This window comes from Thamnophis sirtalis, unplaced genomic scaffold (genome assembly GCF_051295495.1).
Source record: "Thamnophis sirtalis isolate CommonGarterSnake01/CBP01778 unplaced genomic scaffold, rThaSir2_p1.2 scaffold_11, whole genome shotgun sequence".
NCBI classification, from domain to species: domain Eukaryota; kingdom Metazoa; phylum Chordata; class Lepidosauria; order Squamata; family Natricidae; genus Thamnophis; species Thamnophis sirtalis.
In genome coordinates, this window is record NW_028261391.1 from 63,442,131 (window position 1) to 63,466,917 (window position 24,787).

The following is a 24,787-nucleotide window of genomic DNA, read 5'->3' on the forward strand; positions in this document are numbered from 1 at the left end:
TAAAAAACAAGTTTACATCCTATTCTTATGCATGCCAGTGCTGTGTGTGAGGTAATTTAAGGTGGTTCTGACAAGTGTCGTCGGCATCTTCATATCCGGTCACATGGGCTGCAAGCCACTCCCATCTGGTCACATGGGTGGCAAGCCACTCCCACGAAGGAGGCCACACCCACAGAGTAGGTCCGAACAATTTTTGAAACCCACCACTGCTGTGGTCCTATAGGCACAAGTCTCTACTGTTAGGTAGATGCTATAAATATAGGGAATATTAAAACTTTAAATATTTCAAAACCATTAACCCCCCCCCCCAAAAAAAGCCTTCAGATTATTATTTTTGTAAGAATGTAATCCTAACCAACTTCATGTTCTCCAGGATTATCGGATATTTCTACAGCATACAGCTTTAGGCCTTGATGACTTTTTCCAATATTGTAAATTCTTGTGATATTTGGACACATCTCATTTACCACCTTCATCAGCTGTAAAAAAAAAAAGAAGCAAAAATAAGATATTTATATACGGTAATAAATGGCCAGGAAATGGATTCAAAGTTTTACCTCACCCCCTTTTTTTTTTTTTTGTTCTCCGTTAAAAGCCCACATCAATTCTGATCCAAATCAAACTGTCAGCTCAATTTGGATTGTTGACCTGATTTGATTTAATGATTGAATTCAAGTTGGGAAAACAAGCTAATTCCATTTTCCAAATTGATTGGAGGCATCCCATTGCATTTAGTGATTCAGTCAAAATTGCTGACCTGGTTTGAAAAGCCGATTTAATTTGGCGAATTAACTTATGCACACTTGAATAAAATTTTTGAACCAAAGCTTCACATAGTCATAATCTATATCAGGGGTGTCAAACTTGCATCGTCGCGGTGGCATCACGTGATGTATCGGGACTTTCCCTCCCGCTTTGCTAAACCAGATGGGGCGGGGTCAGCATGTGACAAGGTGGCGCAGTGGTTAAATGCAGCACTGCAGGCTACTTCAGCTGATTGCAGTTCGGCTGTTCAAATCTCACCGGCTCAGGGTTGACTCAGCCTTCCATCCTTCCGAGGTGGGTAAAATGAGGACCCGGATTGTTGTTGGGGCGATATATGCTGACTCTGTAAACCGCTTAGAGAGGGCTGAAAGCCCTATGAAGCGGTATATAAGTCTAACTGCTATTGCTATTGCTATTTGGCCGCGGACCGCGAGTTTAACACCCCTGATCTATATAATACTATCTGTTTACCTGTTTGAGGTTTAGGCCTAAGACAGTGGTGGGCTGCAGGCAGTATGCCCTGGTACGCCCTGGTACGCCCTGGTACGCCCTGGTACGCCCTGGTACGCCCTGGTGTACCGGAGCCTGCCCGGAGCTCCGGGTACCATTCCAGTACGGTGCTCCGGAGGGCCCGCCTGCTTGCGCTTCTTAGCTGTCTTTCAAATTTTCGGTGCTTCTGTGCACATGCACAGCCCATACCGCACCTGCGTGATGCTCTGCTGAGCGGCTGGAGCATTGCGGACGCTCGCAGAGGCATCGCTGGTGGTAAGATGCATACGCACGCTGTGCATGTGCACAAGAACCACACGCGTTTATGTGGAGGACGCCAGGCCCGTTGTAACCGTACTGGTTGCAACAGGATCCAGAACCCACCACTGGCCTAAGAGATGAAAAAAATTTAAGAAGAGAGGTAAATAAACAATGGATTCCTTTTTATTCTTCACTTATAAATCGTTATGGGTTTTAAATGGCTTCTAAAATAGAAAACATTGACATTTTTGTTCTTTTTCGATTTCTTCAAGGCGCAATACAAGCTGAACATAGGTACATGAAACACTCTATTTTGTTTGTGTTTTTATTATGTCTTACTATGTAGTCATACCTATTAACAACTGAAACAATTGTAAGGACAAGTTCTAGGTCTATTTAATCATAGGCAAGCGTAAATATATTTTATTATTAATAATAATAATTGAATGCATAATAATAGTTATTTATTTTATTAACATTCTGGAAGAAAACTCCTGCGTAAATTCTTTAAAAGAATTATTAATTAGACCAAACCTTAATTCAGACGTACTTGAGAGACCGCCTGCTGCCAATTACCTCCCAAAGACCCATTAGATCTCACAGGGTCGGCCTCCTCCGGGTTCCGTCCACCAGCCAATGCCATCTGGCTATTACCCGGGGGAGGGCCTTCTCTGTGGCGGCTCCAGCCCTTTGGAATGAACTCCCGGCGGAGATCCGGACCCTCACCTCTCTCCAGGCCTTCTGAAAAGCCGTCAAAACCTGGCTGTGCCGGCAGGCCTGGGGTTGATGAGTTCCCCTCCCCTCTCAACTGGTATGGCTGTGTGATTTTCGTGTATTTTAATTATGTGTACTGTTGTTTATGTTCCCTTTCCCCCCCTGAGTTGTTCGCCGCCCTGAGTCCCTCCTGGAGAAGGGTGGCATACAAATAAACCAAATACAAATACAAATACAAATACTTCACCATTATACTAAAAGCAACAGAAAGATTGACAGTGGTGGGGCTGTGCCTCCCCTGCCTGCATGTCACTGCCGAATTCACTGTACAGCTCAGCAATTATGTATTTTATGTAATGGGAATCTCTTTTTTTAGCGGAGGTATTTCTAAGGAGACCTTAGGAGACCTTCTGGTTGTTCAGAGACTTATATAGGTTTTTCTAATGACTTCTGTACCTTGTCCAGAGTCACTTCTCAGAGGACAGATGGCTACATAAATTTGATAAATAATATAGTTAATAAACTCTACTTGAGAGACCGCCTGCTGCCAATTACCTCCACTAGACCGATTTGATCCCACAGATTAGGCCTCCTCCGAATTCCATCCACTGGCCAATGCCGACTGGCGACCACCCAGAGGAGGGCCTTCTCTGTGGCTGCTCCGGCCCTTTGGAACGAGCTCCCCGTGGAGATTCGGACCGTCACCGCCCTCCAGGCCTTCCGCAAAGCCCTTAAAACCTGGCTGTTCCGACAGGCCTGGGACTAATGAGTTTTTGTCCCCCCTCGAATGGTATGGTTGTTGAGTGTTTTAAATTGTGGTATTGTTCTGTTCGTGTTCTTTTTTCTTATTTGTAGCCCCCCCCCCCCCCGACTTGGGTTGTGAGCCGCCCTGAGTCCCCTTGGGGAAAAGGGCGGCATAGAAATATAATAAATTCAATTCAAATTCAATTCAAATAAAATAGTTGCATTCTATGATTTTAAAAATTTTATATGATATTGTCGTGCCAAAAATACAGGTATTTTACATGTAAATATTTAAAGCTGAAAATGGATTTTTTTTTACATTTTTTTTAAAAAAATAAGGTCTGTTTTTTCTAAATTTTGGTACATATGCTGCCAGAGCATATCTGCTGTGAACTCTGCATGGCGTCAGGAAGGGCATCTGGCCAGTAAACGCTCAGCTCTCTCCAATAGCTCTGACTCTACCCTAAATTAAGAGATTACGGACTCATAAAGAAAGTTTTTTTTTAAAGAGAGAGGGAAGAAGCGACCTCCCCGTGGAGATTCGTACCCTCTCCACTGTCCAAGCCTTCCGCATAGCCTTGAAGAACTGGCTCGCCCGTCAGGCCTGGGGATAAGGATAGTTGCCCCTCCCGAATGATGAATGTATGTTGCCTACCATTTTATTATATGTTTCTATCTTGATGTTTGTATTCCCCCATTCCCAGTTTTATGTGAGCCGCCCTGAGTCCCCTCAGGGAAAAGGGCGGCCTACAAATTCTAATAAAACTAAAACTAAACTAAGAAGGGCTCAAATCTCTTAGCAAAATACTACAGAGTCAAAAGGTGTTGCTAGGGAATGTATTAAATTTTGCCAAAAAAAAAGAGCTGCATAGATAGTGGGAACCCCACTAAGTGACCAAGGAAGAAAAGGGGATATTTTAAAATGAAGAACAGATGAACTTTCCAGTTGTATCTAAAAAAAATTATCCCTTCAGTTTTCACAATTAATGTCAAGCCTCTTCAGATCAATGCATAAACAAGGACGCACGTTCCAAATGGAGTTTCACAGATCAATCGGAATGCCCAGAAAAGAAAGGGACCAAACCTTCCAGAATGAAGAGGAAGAGACAAGCTTAAATCTCATGTTCTCCAAAACTACCATCCATTTAATAATACCTCCAGAACTTTGTAAGGTAGTAACACCTAGATGGCTAAGGATTCTCCAAATATAGTTTATCACTAACTGAAATATTTATCAAGTGCTGCCAAACCCTGTTTTTCTAAGGAGGGAAGATGGAGAGGAGAGAGGACCCAAAAAAATGAAAATGTGTTTGTTCAAGGAAGAAAGGATATTGATGCAAAATAAGAGAGAGAGAGATTCATTCTGAGTGTGCAGTGGCAGAACCAACAGGCAGAAAAGATCAAACACATTGCTGGAAGGAAATGAAAAACAGATAAATGTTTATCTCATTTCAGAATTCCAACCATCTATTAGTGGATGTCAGCAAAAATTACATAGTTGCCAAACAAGATTACACACTCTGCAGAGATTACATACTGACATTCACTTCCAACAGTTGTACGGTAGTATATGTGTCTTATGGCAATTGGTATGATCAGTTAAAATGGTAGATAGAGGGAATGAGGGAGGGAAGGAAGGAGAGAAGGAGAGTAGATAGGAAGGAGGGAAGGAGGGAAGAAAAGGAGGGAACTCAAGAAAAGAGAAGGGAAGGAGGGAAGGAGGAAAGGAGGGAGGGAAGATATGAGAGAAGGAGGGGGGGAAGAAGAGAGGAAAGGGAAGGGGAAGGAAAGGAGGAAGGGAAAAGAAAGGAGGGAAGGAAGGAGGGAAGGAGAGAAAGAGGGAGGGAAGGAAGGGGAGTGGGAAAGAAGAAACAAGGTAAGGAAAGAGGGAGGGAGGGGAGAAAATACCCAACCTTTGATGCCTATAAGGATTTTGATACTATGGGAATGTCTTGAAACACAGTCAAATGTAAAGTGAAACAGTGGATGTTGTATTGTCTTTTACCAGTTATTGGTTGTTGTATTTTTCTTTTACTAATAAAAATACTTTAATAAAAAAAATGGTAGATAAGTCAATCATCTTTTTATTCTACCCTGCAACCATAAAGAGCATTTTTGGAATCTTGGCTGCATCCATTTCTTGACTTGTCTACCTTGAAGGATTGACATTACACTTGAAAATCCATTAGAATTTCTCTCTTCATTTTAAATAATGCAAGTGTTTTTTTTTCCTCTGTCACACTTTTCTATCTAGCACGATTGAGAAATAATTACTGACAGCCCTTCCTTAATGGGTTATTTCTTCTCCATTCCCAAGACTAGGTCTACATGCTTTCACAGATTAGCTGGACTAAAATTTTGCAAAGCAACCTCGAGTCCAAGTCTAGACTCTGAGCGTCAGTTTTTTCATAGTTCTACCAAATGCAATGGAGTTAGAGAACTTTTGAAAAACGAGATTATAAAAGCCCAGGCAAAAGTAGAAATGGGACTTTTTTCTTGCTTTTAATGTGTTGGAAGAAGCTTTTTTTTTTTTTTTACTTTTGTGACAAACCTTTCTTCATTGTGAGCCTTAGCTTTCCTCACTTCACCTATACAGGTTCAGGCTATTTGCTGATATTCTGCCTTAGTTATGTCCCCTCTTTCTACTTTGTATATTTATCCTTTTTGTCTTTCTATTTGTCAGAGAGTTCTTTATGCTGCCATGCTGGTTTCTTTTGGGAGCCGTTATTTTTCTTCTTCATTGGTATTGTGCTAGACTGGGCTTTTATAATCTCATTTTTCAAAAGTTCTCTAAACTCCATTAAATCCAACTAAATGTGGATTTAGTTGCCCCCCCCCCCCCGAAGCTGAAGCCATTAAGCATTTACTGTATTCAAAGATCTGTGTTCCCTACCCCAAAATGTGTCCCTGGGAAGTCAAGCCCCTGTCTTTTTATGCCAACCCAGATATCTAAACCAAATTACAATCCCAAGAACTTTTCAATAGCTGTTCTTGAGGGCAAATATAATATATTTTAAAAAAAAGTTATGAACTAAGATTGTGCCTGGTAGAAAAATACCCACTGAATCCATAGCTCATGTCCTGTTAAATTGTGTTTTCTATAAGAACATTTGTAATTCCTGGTTTGGCAAAGTAGCCAGTCAAATCAGATTTGTTTTATATTGTTACCTTCATCAAATCAGAACAATTTTATTTACTTAGCAATGGATGAATTTTGTCATCCTTTGTAAAACTAGGCATGTGCTAATGCCCTCAGTGACCTAGTTATGCTATTATCTTTTTATTTCCTTTGAAAAGTACATTGTTTTCTTAAAGTACATTGTTTTCTTAACTACATGGGGCTGCCCCTGAAGAGTGTTCGAAGACTGCAGTTGGTCCAGAATGCAGCCGCGCAAGCGATACTGGGTGTACCTAGATACACCCATGTTACACCCATCCTCCGCGAGCTGCACTGGCTCCCTATTGGTCTCCAAACACGCTTCAAGGTGCTAGTCGTTACTTTTAAAGCCCTACATGGTTTAGGACTTGGCTACCTGAGAGACCGCCTCCTGCCACATACCTCCCAACAACCAACCAGATCTCACAGGTTGGGCCTCCTCTGGGTGCCGTCGACCAGACAATGCCGGCTGGCGGCTCCCCGGGGGAGGGCCTTCTCTGTAGCTGCACCAGCCCTGTGGAACGATCTACCCGTAGAGATCCGGACCCTTACGACTCTCCCGGCCTTCTGTAAAACCACCAAGACCTGGCTGTTCCGGCAGGCCTGGGGCTGTTGATCAATGTCCAGCCCCACTTAGACAGAATGGATGGTGTGTAATTTTAACAATTGTATTTTTTATTTTTAAATTTTTAAATGCTTTTTATCTGTCTGTAAGCCGCCCAGAGTCCCAAGGGAGTGGGCGGCATACAAATTTTATTAAATTGAAATTGAATTGAAATTGAATTGAACTTATTTTGTTAACTATCACAATTCTGGTCAGTGATCAGAATAAAGACTACTTTGTTGTTAGTCACGAAGTCTTGTCCAACCCATCTCCACCCCATGGACAATGTTCTTCCAGGCCTTCCTGTCTTCTACCATCCCCCAGAGTTCATTTAAGCTCACGCCGACTGCTTCAGTGACTCCATCCAGACACCTCATTGTCTGTCTTCCTCTTCTTCTTTTGTCCTCAATATTTCACAGCATTAGGCTCTTCTCCAGTGACTCCTTCCTTCTCATTAGAAGGCCAAAATATTTGAGTTTCATCTTCAGGATCTGGCCTTCTCAAGAGCAGTCAGGGTAAAGACCACTACTATTTGAATTTCTGAGTTGGTGCCATTTTCCCTTCTGTGTATCCCTCACATATTGAAATTAAACAACCATCTGGGGAGAGAGAGCCAGAGGTCATATGTCTATTAGTTATAGATATACCTAGATCCTTTCTTCTGAACTTACCATAATATTCAGACGGCATGGACCAGTCAACAAGGCATAAGATAGTATGAATAGGGGCAAAAAAGCACAGTCATGTGTCTCTAGACTATTTATTTGTTTGTAAGTTTATTTATAGGCCGCCCTTTTCCCTGAGGGGACTCAGGGCGGCTTACAACTTGTGGGGAAGGGAGTACAGAGAGTGACATATAAAAACAGTACATAATTAAAAATAGAAACAACATTCATCATTTGGGTGGGGACTAAAACATTCAATTACATATAGATCAATCGATCGATAGATTGATGGATGGATGGAGAGAGAGAGAGAGAGAGAGAGAAACAGAGAAAGAGAGAGGATGATAGAGGTGATAGAGATAGAGATAGTAGAGATAGAAGTAGAGATGGAGATGGTACAGATAGCAACGATAGAGATAGAGGGGTGTGTGTATCAGTGGTGGGTTTCTAAACTGTTGGAAGCTACTCTGTGGGTGTGGCCTCCTTTGTGGGAGTGGCTTGCCACCCATGTGACCGGATGGGAGTGGCTTGCTGCCCATGTGACTGGATATGAAATTATGAATTAGTACTTAGGTCGGTCCAAGTAGCTATTCAGAAGTTAGTAGTTAGAAGCAATTGTAAAGCAAGATATGGAATTAAAACCAGAAATATTTTGTTGGCTATTTGAAAGGGTGTATAATATATATTTAATTTTACACATGTTAGCAGCTGTTTGCACAACAGTGGAAAAACAGAGATATGTAAATGAATAAATATTACAATGTGCAGGAATAAATAAATTGACAATTAAAATCAAGAACGCTTTGAATACTTTTTCACGTGGGATTGGTTTTATCAATTGCCAACTAACGGAAACAGAAATTAGAAATCCAAAAGTATGAAAAACACCAATTATGTAAGGAAAGGTCCCTAAAATCCTCCGGGATTGGGCGGCCTAGAAATTTAACAAACAAACAAACAAACAAACAAACAAATAAATAAAATGTATAAGGAAATATTACTAGCTCATTATTAATGTGTAGATAACTGCGGGACATTACACACCCACCAGTGGTGGGTTTCAAAAAATTTTGGAACCTCTTCTGTAGGTGTGGCCTGCTTTCCGGGTCCACTGGTGGAACCTCTTCCAACCGGTTCGGTAGATTTGACGAACCGGTTCTACTGAATAGGTGCGAACTGGTAGGAACCCACCTCTGATGCATATGTGTGTATGTCTGTGTGATAGAGAGAGGGGAGAGAGAAATAACAGAGTACACTAATTAATCCTAAACTTTGGGAGCTCCATGTTGGGCTTGCAAGGAATCTCAGCTATACATTTGTCTGCTAATAGAAGAATGAGACAGGTGCACTTTTATTACCAGCATTTACAGATGTAATAATCTGCAGGAGTGTATACATATTTGTGTGGTGTCAGTGTTTCAGGGACTGGAAGTCTTTTCCCACAGAGAGTGGAAGCAATTAGTGATTTGATTGACTAGGGGTCATCCATGCAGCTGATTGATTTTTTTAAAAAATTCAATTGACTTTCATTACTGCCAATGACATTCCTGGCTACTTTTGAAATGTCTGCTGAGACATGACATAGAAATGCCTATTAAAATGATATTAAAAATAAAATGTTTCATAGCAAGTAGCTTCTTTATGTTCCCTCCAGAGGTGGGTTCCTACCAGTTCGCACCTACTCGGTAGAACCGGTTCGTCAAATCTACCGAACCGGTTAGAAGAGGTTCCACCAGTGGACCCAGAAAGCAGGAAATTGGAAGAGGTTCCAAAAATGTTTGAAACCGACCCCTGGTCCTTGGATATGATTATTCTATACTATCATGCTCATATTTATAAAACTCAGTGCCTCTGTGAAAGGTAAGGATGACTACTGCGTTTGTGGTGCAATCAGAACATTGCGTGTGTTGAAGCTGTTTTAACGCAAACCAAAGATGCCTTAAAAAAAAACAGGTTTACATCATATTCTTATGCATGCCAGTGCTGTGTGTGAGGTAATTTAAGGTGGTTCTGACAGGTGTCGTAGGCATCTTCATATACGGTCACATGGGCGTCAAGCCACTCCCTTCTGGTCACATGGGTGGCAAGCCACTCCCACAAAGGAGGCCACACCCACAGAGTAGGTTCAAACAATTTTTGAAACCCACCACTGGGTTCCCTCTAATGATGGTGGGAATCATCTTTGTGATGCATTAACTCTACTAAGATACCAGATCTTCCCACCTGCTTCTGTCTGGCCTCTTTCCACCCTATCTCTCTTTGTTTCTGTACAGAAAGTAGAGTGCTGGGCTAAATTATGTCTTTTGTATAGCATCTTCCTTATAACCATGTGTCTTGAAGAAAGAAAAGCATTTAATTTGGCATCTTGTACAGGCAAGCAAAGAATACAGTATTGAAATGATGGGAATGGTACTGGCAAGAGAAAGCATATCAGCAGAAGGCAGGCTCTCCACTGGCCAATTGTAACCACTGTTCAATCACAACTTTTTTATTTGTTATATAAGAGCTGATGAAATCATTTCCTCCTTGCTCTAATGTTTCATTTCTCCACAAATATATATATTTTTCCTACCTGACCAACCTTAGGCATTAAAATGCTTTTAAAGTTATTGTTCTTGACACTAATTATGCCAATTGAGTTCCTACTCATCTAATCTGTCTGCTGGAAATATAGGCCATGAAATCTCTTCTGAACAGTGTGTGACTCAGTGCACAATTGTTCAGTAAAAAGGAAGAAGGATGACTCATCCAGGATAAATACGGCGAAGATACTTCATTTCTAAACATATTTGAAGAACAAGATGGGGAAAAAATCTTTAGCACATTCTACACCTACACTGCTGGTGATATTAATTAAGAGTGATATTATTCAATGCACTAAAGCGAAGAATATAATTATATTTGGTGGATCTAAACATGAATTGAAAAGGACTTACATCTATGTGAATCTTTGCATGGAATTGCTTTCTGGGGCCTCTAATGCTATCTGTACACTCTGCATGAAGTCTACTATTCATTTATCTAGTAGAATCAAATCCATAGGACCATAAAGAAAGTGCCTTTCTAAAATCCTCTTCTTTAGGGCTTTTTTTTTAACTTGCTCAGGCTGTAGAAATTGCTATTTCTTATTTCCTAGAACCTCCGATGAGTCATCATGAGTACGAATGCCCTCCTTAGCTGACAAATCCAACGTTTTCCACTGTACCTTAGAAAAATTGCTATAGTTGCCCAGGGCTACATTCAAATGAATTCACTCCTCCTCCTCCTCCTTTTTAGCCCCTCACAGAATCCCATCAAATACTTTTATTTCCTGCAGAATAGAACCTACTCTGCTGCACATTTGTGCTCAAACATATTATATATCACTCATTAATTTAGATAACAATATTCTAGTGTTATACATATTATAAATATCTAGGACAAAATCCTAGGTATTTAGAATAGCTGTCATCCAGGCTTGGAGAAAGAAATCCAATTTAGATCTCCTCGCCAGGTTGGAGATCAGGAAGTAACAGTCCAGAGGTGGGTTCCTACCAGTTCACACCTATTCGGTAGAACCGGTTCGTCAAATCTACAGTCTGCACATGAAATATGCTGAAGCAAAGCATCTATTTTAGCCTATTTGCTGGCTTGGCTATTAATCTGTTTGGTAGACACATATTGTTAGTTCCTCAAAATACGAGCTATGTAGTCCGTTGGCTGACCTATGTATTATGACATCCTGTAGAAATAATATTGCTGTAACTCAAGGGCAAATCTTATAAGGAATTTCCTGACTTTCACTCGTTGTTCAGGCCATTTATTCTGAACCTGTGCAAATAAACATTTTCTTCTCTGAAGAGCTGGCTTGTGTGTCCCGTCTTTTCTACAACAGGGCCTTTATGAGTTCTCAACTTACAGCTATTTATTCAGCAACTGTTGAAGTTACAATAGCACTCAGTGGTGGTTGTGACCAGTCTTTGAAATCCTCTCCTGACTGGCACGTCTTGCACATTCTCACTTAACAATGGAAATTCCAGTGCCAATTGCTGTTGCAACTACCTGTAATCGGTGTTGCACAATCACAAGATTTTCTCAGAATTATTCCAGGGAAAGAAATCTATGAAGTGTTTGTGCCATTTTATAATTCCTTGGTAAGCTACACTTGGAATACTGCATCCAGATTTGGTCACCACATTGTAAAAAAAAAAAAGATGTTGAGATTTTAGAAAGAGTGCAGAGAAGAGCAACCAAGATGATTAGGGGTCCGAAGGCCAAAACATATAAAGAATGGTTGTGGGAATTGGGTATGTGTAGTTTAATGAAAAGAAGGAGTTGGGGTGACATGGTAAGTGTTCCAATATCTCAGGGGCTGCCACAAAGAAGAGGGAGTCAAACTATTCTCCAAAGCACCTGAGGGCAGGCCAAGAAACCATGGATGGAAACCAATCAAGGAGAGAAGCAACCTAAAACTAAGGAAAAATTTCCTGACAGAACAATTAATCAGTGGAATGATTTGCCTCCAGAAACTGTGAATTCTCCAACATTGGAAGTTTTTAAGAAGAGAGTGGCCAGTGATTTATCTAAAATGGTATAAGGTTTCCTAGTAGAACAGAGGTTGGACTAGAAGAATTCTAAAGTCTTTTCCAAGTCTGTATTCCATTATATGAACAATTGCTTCATAATTAAGAAGGCTTTTCTTAATTTTTATTCAGCATTAGGAAAACCTGATGTCATAGTAACCCTGAACCACCTTAAGGGCAACACAATATGCGTCATTCTCCCATGTGAATGGTTTTTTTAAAATAAAAAGTTCCTTATTGAGAAAGAGCTAGGAAAAAAGTCTGTTTTGTAATTGAAAAATTTGCAATAAAGTAGGTGGGAGAATTATTTTGAGAAATACTTGACTAAATTATGTTCCCAGTGGATTACAGGCAACTAAATTTTGACGGTTTTCTAAAGCAGGCTTTAAATCAAGCGATCAGTAAGCGCATCCAATTATTTTAAAATGGAGCTTAATGGTTTATAACCTAAGGCTATATAACCAAATAGCCCATTAGTATGATTTAAACTCTCTGCATTGTCTTTTTCCCCTCACATTTCTTCAGAGTAGCTATTCACAATGCCACTTTATTTCCTGCTTAAGCAGAGGTGGGTTCCTACCAGTTCGCACCTATTCGGTAGAACCGGTTCATCAAATCTACCGAACTGGTTAGAAGAGGTTCCACCAGTGGACCCGGAAAGCAGGCCACACCTACAGAAAAGGTTCCAAAATTGTTTGAAACCCACCACTGGTCCTTGGATATGATTATTCTACACTATCATGCTCATATTTATAAAACTCAGTGCCTCTGTGAAAGCTAAGGATGACTATTGCGTTTGTGGTGCAATCAGAACGTTGCGTGTGTTGAGGTTGTTTTAACGCAAACCAAAGATGCCTTTAAAAAAAACAAGTTTACATCATATTCTTATGCAGGCCAGTGCTGTGTGTGACGTAATTTAAGGTGGTTCTGACAAGTGTCGTCGGCATCTTCATATCCGGTCACATGGGTGGCAAGCCACTCCCATCCGGTCACATGGGTGGCAAGCCACTCCCACAAAGGAGGCCACACCCACAGAGTAGGTTCGAACAATTTTTGAAACCCACCACTGTGCTTAAGGAACTTTATACACATTTTTTTGCATCCTACCTGCCTCATTTCTTTGTAATTATGATGCTTGAAATCTAAGTTGTCTGTGGTTGTCATTTCATTTCTTCTGTGATAATAATTGTTTGGGTCTGTAATTAAAAAAAAGATAAGTATTTTTCAGAAAGACAGCATAATGTTTTTTACCACGATCATTTACACAACAGTTATTGAATGATAATAACATAGATCTTGCTGTAATAGTGAGCTGATTAGAATAGCCGAAATGGTAATTAAAAATACCCACTCAGACTGCAGGTGACAATTCAACATCCTATCCCATATTTTATTTTATTTTTGTTTTAGAATGAATAACATTGCTCTTCAGATGTAAGATTCATATCTATATTGAAACCACCAGAATCTTTGTTATAATCCACAGCATGTTGTTTATATGTGCTTATCTACGTATTTTATTTGCATTAACATTTAGCTTAGGAAAATATATCAGAAGCTAACATTAGATACGTTTATCCAGTACAAGGATGTTTATATGTCATGTATTCAGAAATAAAATGAACAAAATTTTCAGTGATCTGTGAAGTACAAAAATAGACAGTTTCTTCTGGGGATGCGTTATTACTTAATCATCAGTTAGATCTTTTACATAATTGGCAATAGCATAGGGATGCAACTTTATATAACTTGTCCACTTTACACTCTCTGATATTTGTTCTCACTCAATATTTTTATATCTTTCTAATGCCGATATAAACTAGAGATAACTTAGTAGTTGATAGCAATAGCACTTAGATTTATATACTGCTTTAGAGTGCTTTACAGCCCTTTGGAAGTGGTTTACAGAGTTAGCCCCCAACAAGTTGGGTCCTCGTTTTATCAACGTCGGAAGGATGGAAGGCTGAGTCAACCTTGAATTGGTGAGACTCGAACTACCAAACTGTTGGCAGTTGACAATCAGCACAATTAATCTGAAATACTGCATTCTAACCAGTGGCGGCTTTCAAACATTTTTTGAATGTACTCTGTGGGTGTGGCCTCCTTTGTGGGAGTGGCTTGCCGGCCATGTGACCTGGTGGGAGTGGCTTGCCGGCCATGTGTTTTCTTTCTTTCTTTCTTTCTTTCTTTCTTTCTTTCTTTCTTTCTTTCTTTCTTTCTCTCTCTCTCTCTCTCTCTCTCTCTCTCTCTCTCTCTCTCTCTCTCTCTCTCTCTCTCTCTCTCTCTCTCTCTCTCTCTCTCTCTCTCTCTCTCTATATATATATATATATATATATATATATATATATATATATATATATATATATATATATATATATATATATATATATATATATATATATATATATTTCTGTCCTTTTGTCTCTCTGTCCCTTTTTCCTTTTTTTCTTTCATCTCTCTCTCACTTTTTCTTTCTTTTTTTCTTTCTTCCTTCCTTTCTCTTTCTCTCTGTGTGAGTGTGTGTGTGTGTTTTTGTGTGTGTGTGAGTGGTGGGTTTCAAAAAATTTTGGAACCTCTTCTGTAGGTGTGGCCTGCTTTCCGGGTCCACTGGTGGAAACTCTTCTAACCAGTTTGGTAGATTTGACGAACCGGTTCTACCAAATTGGTGCAAACTGGTAGGAACCCACCTCTGATTCTAACCAGTGTGACACAACGGCTCTGATACAGATTTATCAACTGCTATACATGGTATTAAATTCATAGAGGATCATTTCAAAATGAGAAATCTAATTGGACAGCTTGCATAATGCTTACATATAAAGTTATTTCAGAAAGCGAATGGCATTAAATTACAATAGTAATTTTCACTGTAGATCAAGGGCTGGGGCTAAAAATTGAACTCTACAAATCTATAGAACTAATCACGTACTTCTTCGGTTTTTTCCAACTTCAAAGAAAAATAAGTTGAGAAAATACTGAAAACCAATGAAATGCAGATCCAGATAGACCTCGACTTATGATCTCGACTGAGCCCAAAATTTATGTTGCTAAGTGAGAAATTCGTTCAATCACTTTTGCCTCGTTTTTACAAATTTTCTTGCTACCGTTGTTAAGCGAATCACTGCTGTTGTTAAATTAGTAACATGGTTGTTAATCTGGCTTCGCCATTGACTTTGCCTGTGAGAAAGTTGTAAAAAAGTGATCACATGACCCAGGGACACTGCAACCATCATAAATATGAACCAGTTACAAAGCATCCAAATATAAATTGCATGACCATGGGGATGCTGTGAATGGTCGTAGGTATGAAAAATGGTCATAAGTCACTTTTTTCAGTGCTGTTGTAAGGGCAAACAGTCACTGTGAACTGTTGTAAGTCGAGGAGTATCTGCATAGATCCTTACAATCAGGACAACAATTTTTGTGGACACTGTTGTGGAATAAATAGATATTTTTTTCCAGAGTTGCTTTAGCAGAGACCTGGGTGGCATATATATATTTAAATCAATCAATCAAGCAATCAATATCCTTTCCAGGCTACTTATTCTGTATCTATTTGTAGAAGTAAAAAAATAACCAAGAAATAATCTGAACAGCTAGTATGTAGGTACTTTCTTTAGTTTCTTCATGTATTATTAACTCTAATACATGAAGAAACTAAAGAACTAATATAATTAACTCTACACGGGGCAGCCCTTGAAGAGTATTCGGAGACTTCAACTCGTCCAGAATGCAGCCGCGCGAGCGATTGTGGGTGCACCTCGGTACACCCACGTTACACCTATCCTCCGTGAGCTGCACTGGCTACCGATTGGTCTCCGGATACGCTTCAAAGTGCTAGTCGTAAATTATAAAGCCCTTCATGGTATTGGACCTGGGTACTTGAGAGACCGCCTGCTGCCAATTACCTCCCAAAGACCCATTAGATCACGCAGGGTCGGCCTCCTCCGGGTTCCGTCCACCAGCCAATGCCATCTGGCTACTACCCGGGGGAGGGCCTTCTCTGTAGCAGCTCCGGCCCTTTGGAATGAACTCCCCGCGGAGATCTGGACCCTCACCTCTCTCCAGGCCTTCCGAAAAGCCGTCAAAACCTGGCTGTGCCGGCAGGCCTGGGGTTGATGAGTTCCCCTCCCCTCTCGACTGGTATGGCTGTGTGATTTTCGTGTATTTTAATTATGTGTATTGTTGTTTATGTTCCCTTTCCCCTTTGAGTTGTTCGCCACCCTGAGTCCCTCCTGGAGAAGGGCGGCATACAAATAAACCAAAACTAAACTAAACTAAACTAAACTAATAACAAGTTATCGCAGAAAAAAAATCCCCTTATAACTTATGAAAATAATTTCTACCTTCCATTTTTTTTTAATGATTCAGCACGTAGATCATTTTTTTCCCCGAAATTCAGAATACTGGGCAGTTGCTAACCAGTGCTTTTTTGGATCTGTTTCCAATTCCGAAAAGACAAATGGCACAATAAAAGATTAATATCTTGGCTAGCTGGGCAAAATGGAAAAGAGAAAAATCCCTACTTTGCCCTGTTATACTGTATCTATCATTTTGTGAGATCATATCTAAGAAGTTCTCAACATTCTTAATATGTTCTCTGGGTCAAAAAGAGTCAGCAACTTCACTTCCTGGAATAATAGCAATAGTGATTTTATACTGCTTCATAGTGCGTTGCAGCCAGAGGTGGGTTCCTACCAGTTCGCACCTATTCGGTAGAACCGGTTCATCAAATCTACTGAACCAGTTAGAAGAGGTTCCACCAGTGGACCCGGAAAGCTGGCCACACCTACAGAAGAGGTTCCAAACTTTTTTGAAACCCACCACTGGTCCTTGGATATGATTATTCTACACTATCATGCTCATATTTATAAAACTCAGTGCCTCAGTGAAAGGTAAGGATGACTACTGCGTTTGTGCTGCAATCAAAACATTGTGTGTGTTGAAATTGTTTTAATGCAAACCAAAGATTTGGTTTTAAAAAACAAGTTTACATCATATTCTTATGCATGCCAGTGCTGTGTGTGAGGTAATTTAACGTGGTTCTGACAAGTGTCGTCAGCATCTTCATATCCGGTCACATGGGCGGCAAGCCACTCGTTCCGGTCACATGGGTGGCAAGCCACTCCCACAAAGGAAGCCACACCCACAGAGTAGGTTCGAACAATTTTTGAAACCCACCCCTGGTTGTAGCCCTCTCTAAGCAGTTTACAGAGCATATTGCCCACAACAAACTGGATCCTCATTTTACCCACCTTGGAAGGCTGAGTCAACTTTGAGCCGGTCAGAATTGAACTGCTGACAGTCGGCATAATTAGCCTAAAATACTGCATTCCAACAAGCGCACACCATGGTTCTTAATAAACCCAGAACTTTATTTTTTTATATTTTTTTAATACTTTATGCCAAGTTTGGTCTTTACCTGGAAGAGGGCAGCCTAGGATCTCAAGTCTCATGCATATGTTTCCTTCCTCATACCAGGACTGAGGGTTTATCCGAATGTAGCGTGCAACTAGGGATACTGGAAATTCATTAAGGACCGGGATTTCCTTTTCACTGTTGCCTTCAAAAAGCTATTTCAAAACAAAAGGAATGGGCATAGTTAATAATAAAAGCTGGAACCAGTGAAAAGTTAGAAGAAGAATTAGGTGTTACATTGATCATCCAAGAAAACATTATTCCTAATCCTGTTTTCTTTAGTTTAAAGGGGAGCATTTTGTGAGGCTAAATTAAAATGGATAACTGTGTTTGAGATAAACTTCCCTTCCTCGTCTTCCTATCTTCCTATTAATTTGCAAGGTAGCATGCTCCTGCTTTGCAAATTAAAAGTTCATCCAATCAAATATGTGTCTTTTGGTGAAGAATCTCTTTGGGTAGAGCACTGCATATAGCTTTCAAAAGGGATATTTGGTATTGGACCTGGGTACTTGAGAGACCGCCTGCTGCCAATTACCTCCAATAGACCGATTAGATCCCACAGATTAGGCCTCCTCTGAATTCCATCCGCCGGCCAATGCCAACTGGCGACTACCCGGAGGAGGGCCTTCTCTGTGGCTGCTCCGACCCTCTGGAACGAGCTCCCCATGGAGATTCGAACCCTCACCACTCTCCAGCCCTTCCGCAAAGCCCTTGAAACCTGGCTGTTCCGACAGGCCTGGGGCTAAAGAGCTTTTGCCCCCCTTCTCGAATGGTATGGTTGTTGTGTGTTTTTTAAATTTTGTATTGTTATGTTCGTCTTTTTATCCCCTTGTCTGTACCCCCCTTCCCTGACTGAATTGTGAGCTGCCCTGAGTCCCCTTCGGGGAAAAGGGCGGCATATAAATGTAATAAAACCAATCTAATCCAATCCACCTACCTATGCCACCAGCCCAATAAATATGGAATATGTGTATAGAGTAGTGAAACAAATGGGAAACTTTTCTTTTAACATTGTCAGCAAATTCAGTTTGAAAGTAATCTATATTTTGGCGTTTCACTGATGACACGGTATCAATGAAATGAGAACCAGGACCACAAGCAGAGGGATGGTGATGGCATAAATCCTTGTCTGAGTCTTAGATAACAGACTTTCAGCATCCAAGAAAACAATTCACATAATTTTTAGATATTTCAGAGGATGCTTTTATTGATATAAATCTACTTCAGGAATATAAACATCGATTTAATGCCTCGTGCTTTGCACAAGGCTATTTTTCCAGTTTGGGGAAAAGAAGATGGCAACATGCTTGTAATTATATATGAAATATGAGTATTAAATAAATATTAAGTTGCGAAGGATATCGAAGGGAACTGATGCTGAACCCATTTAAGCTATTCTGGCAAGGCAAGGCTCACAGAAGCTTATGAGGTTTAATAAAATGTGTTAGTTGGAAAAGGTACAGATTCTTGATCTCAAAAAGTAGGTCAAGCTGGGATAGATAAGAGTCAGAGCTAGAGCAAAAAACAAATTGTATCTAAAGTTATAAATTTAAAAGACTCCACAGCCTTCTTAATTCTGTGACATTAGGAAGCTTTGGAGGAGGCTGTATGAAGTTTGAAACGATAGGTTGCGCAAGGTGCTTTAGATCTCTTCCAAGACTGCTATTTTCATTTCATCTATGGGGAAATTAACATCAAAATAAGTCAGTAGAAGAAAAAAAAATATCCAAATCAATTGCAGGTAATTGACTCTACATAATACTGGTCCTTCTACTTAATTGAAATAATTGCATTTTCTCTTAGATGTTCTATTAGTTCTATTAGTGTGCCTATTATTATAATAGGCATGCATTTACATTCTACCCTTTGATAACTTCATGGCACAAATATTTGTTCTGTTACAGTGAACAATGGATGAGTTGCCTCCCTTTGGGGAAAATGTAATTGAATATATAGATTGACCATGATTATTCTTATTTCAAATAGTGCAGTGAATTCATCATGAACAATACAGTATGAATAATGGAAGCCTAAACATCTATCCTGTTACTCCATTTTCTAGAATGTTCCTTTGCCTTCCTGTCTTGAATATATGGCTAATAGAGAAGGTCCTAATATAGAAGTATCTAAAAAAATGCACCATGGTCAGAACATAAATTCACCACTTACAAATAGCAATAGCAATAGCAGTTAGACTTATATACCGCTTCATAGGGCTTTCAGCCCTCTCTAAGCGGTTTACAGAGTCAGCATATCACCCCCACAGTCTGGGTCCTCATTTCACCCACCTCAGAAGGATGGAAGGCTGAGTCAACCTTGAGCCGGTGAGATTTGAACCGCTGAACTGCAGATAACAGTCAGCTGAAGTGGCCTGCAGTACTGCACCCTAACCACTGCGCCACCTCGGCTCTTCAAATAGTGCAAACTGTAATGTTGGGATTGGCTTTGAAAAGTCTGGAAGTATTGCATTAGCCATAATAAAACTTACAAGGGAACTGAGAAAATACACATCTTATTCATAAAATGTTATTACTTGAACTGTGTCAGGCACAAGACTTAATGTGCAATCCAGAAATCTTTGAGTAGCCTAACCTTCACTTGAGATTTTTTTTCCTAACAAATGTACTTGTATTTTTGAAATTGAGATTTTTGAGATTCGAAAGATTTTGTGAGCTGCTTTAGCTACTTGACCTGATCTATGTGAAAGGTGTATGCAATGATCTTCAACAGCGAATTTCAAAATTCAGCATCCGCTTTCAAACAACTTCTTAATTTCAGCAAGATCTGGTTAATTATATGCTTTTTGATCATTTCATCTGGCTAGCTTTTGATGGTTCTCTAAAATTTGGTGAGGTGAATGGTGGTATCGGACCTCGGTACTTGAGAGACTGCCTCCTGCCAGTCACCTCCCAAAGACCTATTAGATCCCACAGACTAGGCCTCCTCCGAATTCCATCTGCCGGCCAATGTCGGCTGGCAACTCCTCAGGGGAGGGCCTTCTCTGTAGCTGCTCCGGCCCTATGGAACGATCTCCCCGTGGAGTTCTGGACCCTTACTACCCTTCCAGCCTTCCGCAAAGCAGTTAAGACTTGGCTTTTCCGGCAGGCCTGGGGCTGTTGAACTATCCAGCCCCATTCGAGGTTACGGCTGTTGTAGAATTTTAAATTGTTGTTTTTTATTTTATTTTTTGTATCTCCTCCCTTTTTATTGTTAGCCGCCTTGAGTCTCTCGGGAATAGGTCGGCATACAAACTTAATAAACTGAAAATGAAATGAAATTAAGCCATCTTATTGATAGGGATATGACAGCTGAATGGGAATAAACAGTTAAGATATTTCTTGGGACACTAACCATGTCTCCAGAACCATTTTTGACAGTGATCCATTCATGACTGTCATTGCTCACCATAACTCGGTAAGATGTTACCCAGTCACTCCTAGAAAAAAAAACAGAGGATGCTTTTCTTAAATTATTATTAATGCATTTTATCTGCTTTCTAAAGAATATCAAAGTCCACCTTATTTTGCAGTGCGTTATTTTCAGTTTGATGGTACAATAATAGTTATTTAATTGCTTGCTTCCTTAAGGACGCTTCTATTTATATATCGGTTGGCAGCATTTGCTATATCATCTGCTAGTTCTTTGAAAAGAAAAAAAATAGAACTACAAAATTAACAACATGCAACATGAATGGAATACATAATACCCGGATTCTAATAAGTACAGTGTTACCTATGTACTTATCACTAATTGGTCACGGGAGATACAATGAATGCCAAAAATGATGAGTACCTAACAAATTTTTGCCAAAAAGGCATATGTAGCAGTCGCTAGAGGCAGGGGAGGCGTGGCCTCACCAGTCATGAGGAAAAGGAAAGAATTTTAAAGAATTCTTTAAAAATAATTAAAGCCAAGGTAGTTGCTACCAGATTCACAGTGACTTGGAACAGGCTTAGTGTTAACTATAGGAGGAGGCCAGAGAAATAGGGGCCTTCTGTGCATAAGCAATTTTTCGCCTTTTAAGAGTTAAGCAAGGGTTAACAAGCAAAAAATTTCGTATGCAAAGGAGGCACGTGTTCTCTCGCCTCCTTTAGAGGGCATTTTTAGAGGCTTTTTAGAGTTCTCTGGGAGCAACGAGCTCAGTCAGAGCTCTGGCCTTTCATGAGGGCAGGCAGAAGCAGAGTTGAAATCATCTCTGAAACAGCTGAAAAAGGTCCGTGTCTGGGGAGGGGGAGGAATTCAAAAAGTTTGATCAGAAGGCAGCAGGAGAAGGGGGGGGTATGGCAGAGGAGCTGCTTTCAAGTCTTTGGAAAATATATCCAATCCAACTTCTGTGTTTGTGTTTGTTTGAGAGTGAGTGTGTGAGTGAGAGAGGGATCCAATTTCTCTGTGTGCATGTGTCTGTTTGAGAGAGGGGAGAGGGAGGGAGAGAGGGAGGAAGGAGGGGGAGGGAGAAGAAAAAGAATGGGAAAACTTATTTTGCAAGGGGGAAAAATGCTGTCGCTTTAAATCGGAACTGAGCATGCCTGGCTGTGGAATTCTGGGAGTTGAAGTCCACAAGTCTAAAAAGTGCCTCACCAGCCATAAAACTGACCGCACGTCACTGATATGTAGTGTGTAGTGGTTGGTTCATATTAGTTCAGACCGGTAGCTGTTTGGTGGCCTGGCTCACTGGAACCAGCAGCAATCCAGGCCTGCCACACCCCCAAATCGGTTCCCCGGGTGGCGCTATAGGCAGCGCCATCTTGTTTTTGAGTTCTGTGCATGTGCAGAACAATTTTAATTGCACTGCGAATGCGTGTGCAGCATGCGTGTGAGAGAACCGGCAGTACTGCCTGCCAAAACCCACCCCTGGTAGTGTGGCACAAGGTAGCCAACACCAATGTTCTACCTTGTGCGTAAAGTACCAAACAAACAATGAGTACCAGGACCAAATTTTTGCATCAAGTAGGAAATGTGATGAGTTTCAAAGCAATTGAGTACCAAGGTACCCTTGTATTTAAAACATGTTTCAAAAGGGGTGATAAAAAAAATATTCTGATTTTTTTTTTGCATGAAAGCTACCAGGTAACCTTCTCAGTAGAAGAAATTTCACAAATGTCTTTGAGAATCACACACCATTTCCTTGATTTCAATTGTCTTCTGAGTCTGTAATTAGCCATTGAGGAAATAGAAATAAGTACAATCTGTAGATTTATTTCACGTTTGTTTTATGCTCCAGCTATAAAGTTGTTGTGTACATACTCCAGCTATAAAGGTCAGGTTCCAGGGAAATCAATTTAAGTCCTATTTGTACAGAAATGTTATTTATTTTTCATTCATATGGAAATTATTTTTATCTGGCATTGAGAATGCATACTTTAACTGGGGAGAGGTTACTAACAACAATATTTATCAAATGTATAAATTTCAAATGTAGATATGCCATCTCTTTTTTGCATTATGTTATTCTTTGCATATAATAAATGAAATGCATTAAACATAAAAAAATTTTTATTGTATTAATTGTGATCGTGGGATCTCAGGTAAGTAAATTAAGGCTAATTTTAAAACAAATTATTAAACTTTGACCACAGAAAGTAATATTGATCATTCTTCCCATTTCATTAATAAAGTGTTACTTTATAAGCAGAAAAGAAGTACGTATTGATAATCCAAGATTGTAGAGTTATTTATTTCCCGGCATGAATCATCTTTAATAACCTCACTCAAGCACAATACAGTTACAAAGGTCAATTTTATTTCCCTCCTGTAATTCAGCAGCTCAGCCACTTCCTTAAATCATAGTGATTTTTATAACACCGCGTTCATTTCAATATCAAGCAAAAATGGAATACTAACTGGACAGGCAGGTATTCTGTGGTTAAATGTACCAATATATATTTTCAATTGGAACTAGAGTTGGCTTTTTTTGGAACTACTCACATTATGTTATTGTAAGCAATGTTTTTAAGATTTTAAGAACATTTGCTACTGATTCAAAAGTACATATTATTCCATCTCCACATTTCAAATTCTCATTCTAGAAAATGACTAAGATTCACCTGATTATTTCTATAAGGTTATTTCCCCTCTACTATTATAATAACTTGGTTTTTCCCTCTTTTCATCAACATTTAATAAAATAATAGGACAATAGGACAAATATTATTCTAGTATTATTAATAGATTTGGAAGGGGTGAAAGCAGATTAGTGAATTTGTATTTAAAACTGGAATGCTTTTCATATAGACTTTTAATCGTTATCATGCAATATTCTAATTGCAATAGTCAATATCCTTAAACCTTTTATTCATCCCCTGTTTGTGCAAAATTTCCAAAGAAAAGACAGCATGAAATTATTATTTCAAGGGAAAAAAAGATTAGCATATCAGGTCTTTAATTTTAAATTAATAAAGCCACTAGCAATTTTAAATTTTCAATGAAGAGTCATTCCTCCCTTTTCACAAGATTGAAAATTATTGTTCCTACCTAATATTACAAAGATAAGACTTTTTGGTAATAATTTTGTTAAAAGTTTTAATTAAAAGTAAAAAAAATAACTCAAACTAAAGAAAAAAGAAGAAGGAAGTTGCTTTCTTCACCCAAAGAAAGCAACTTCCCACCTTCATTATAACTAGTAAACATTGTATTCACATTTTCTTAATTCACAAATTTTAAACTTTTCATTGCATAACTCATCTCTTAACTACAGGCAAATCAATACATAACATTTTCTCCAATCAATTGTCACCTAAAAGTTATAATGCAGCTCTAAAAAAACCATGAATTAACATATAGAGTATAAAATTCAACTTTTAGCTGTAAAGGAAAACCCTATTTAGTGAATCTGGTTTCCCCATTGACTTTGCTTGTCAGAATGTCGCAATTGTAAATCAAAGGCTACCTGCATATCCTTCCTTTTGTATGTTTTAAAATGTGGAATATCACTAAAAAGGATGCATCTCTCCTATCCTCTAGAGTTGTGATCAGGTTCTTTGTGAATTCAGTGTGTTATATTTAAGCATATTTAAAAAGAAAATTCACTAAGTTCAAAAAGTTGGAAAAACCTGGTATTTAAATAATAAACAATATATTTGGAAATAATCCCACATTTCTTCAAAACTACTCTCTCAGATGCAATACTAGATATATTTTTTCCATTTATGAATATGCAGAAATACAGAAAGAAAGAAAAACATTATATGCATAAAAGTAATGAATTCATTATCAATGAATAATGAATTCATTATCGATGAATTATTTTTAAGTGCTGAACATGCGGTCCAAATTTGCAAAAAAGCAGTACTGTCATAACTATCATTTTCTTCATCCCAGCTTCAATAATTTCTTAGAAAAGCTGGATCTAAAAGGAAAACATGTTTAAATTATGTACAACTAATTTATGAGGTAATTTCAAATACAGTTT

The 24,787-nt window shown here is 39.3% G+C and overlaps 1 protein-coding gene across 1 annotated transcript in view; it reads right to left on the minus strand.

The window, feature by feature from the left end:
* CPXM2 (carboxypeptidase X, M14 family member 2) overlaps positions 1-24,787 on the minus strand; it is a 130,541-nt gene that overhangs the window by 35,435 nt on the left and 70,319 nt on the right. The window contains exons 5-8 of the mRNA XM_087725942.1: positions 20,731-20,815; positions 17,384-17,534; positions 13,069-13,157; positions 356-479 (exon numbers count right to left, since the gene is read on the minus strand). Of these exons, the coding sequence (XP_087582068.1) occupies positions 356-479; positions 13,069-13,157; positions 17,384-17,534; positions 20,731-20,815 (449 nt within the window). The remainder of the gene's footprint in view (positions 1-355; positions 480-13,068; positions 13,158-17,383; positions 17,535-20,730; positions 20,816-24,787) is intronic.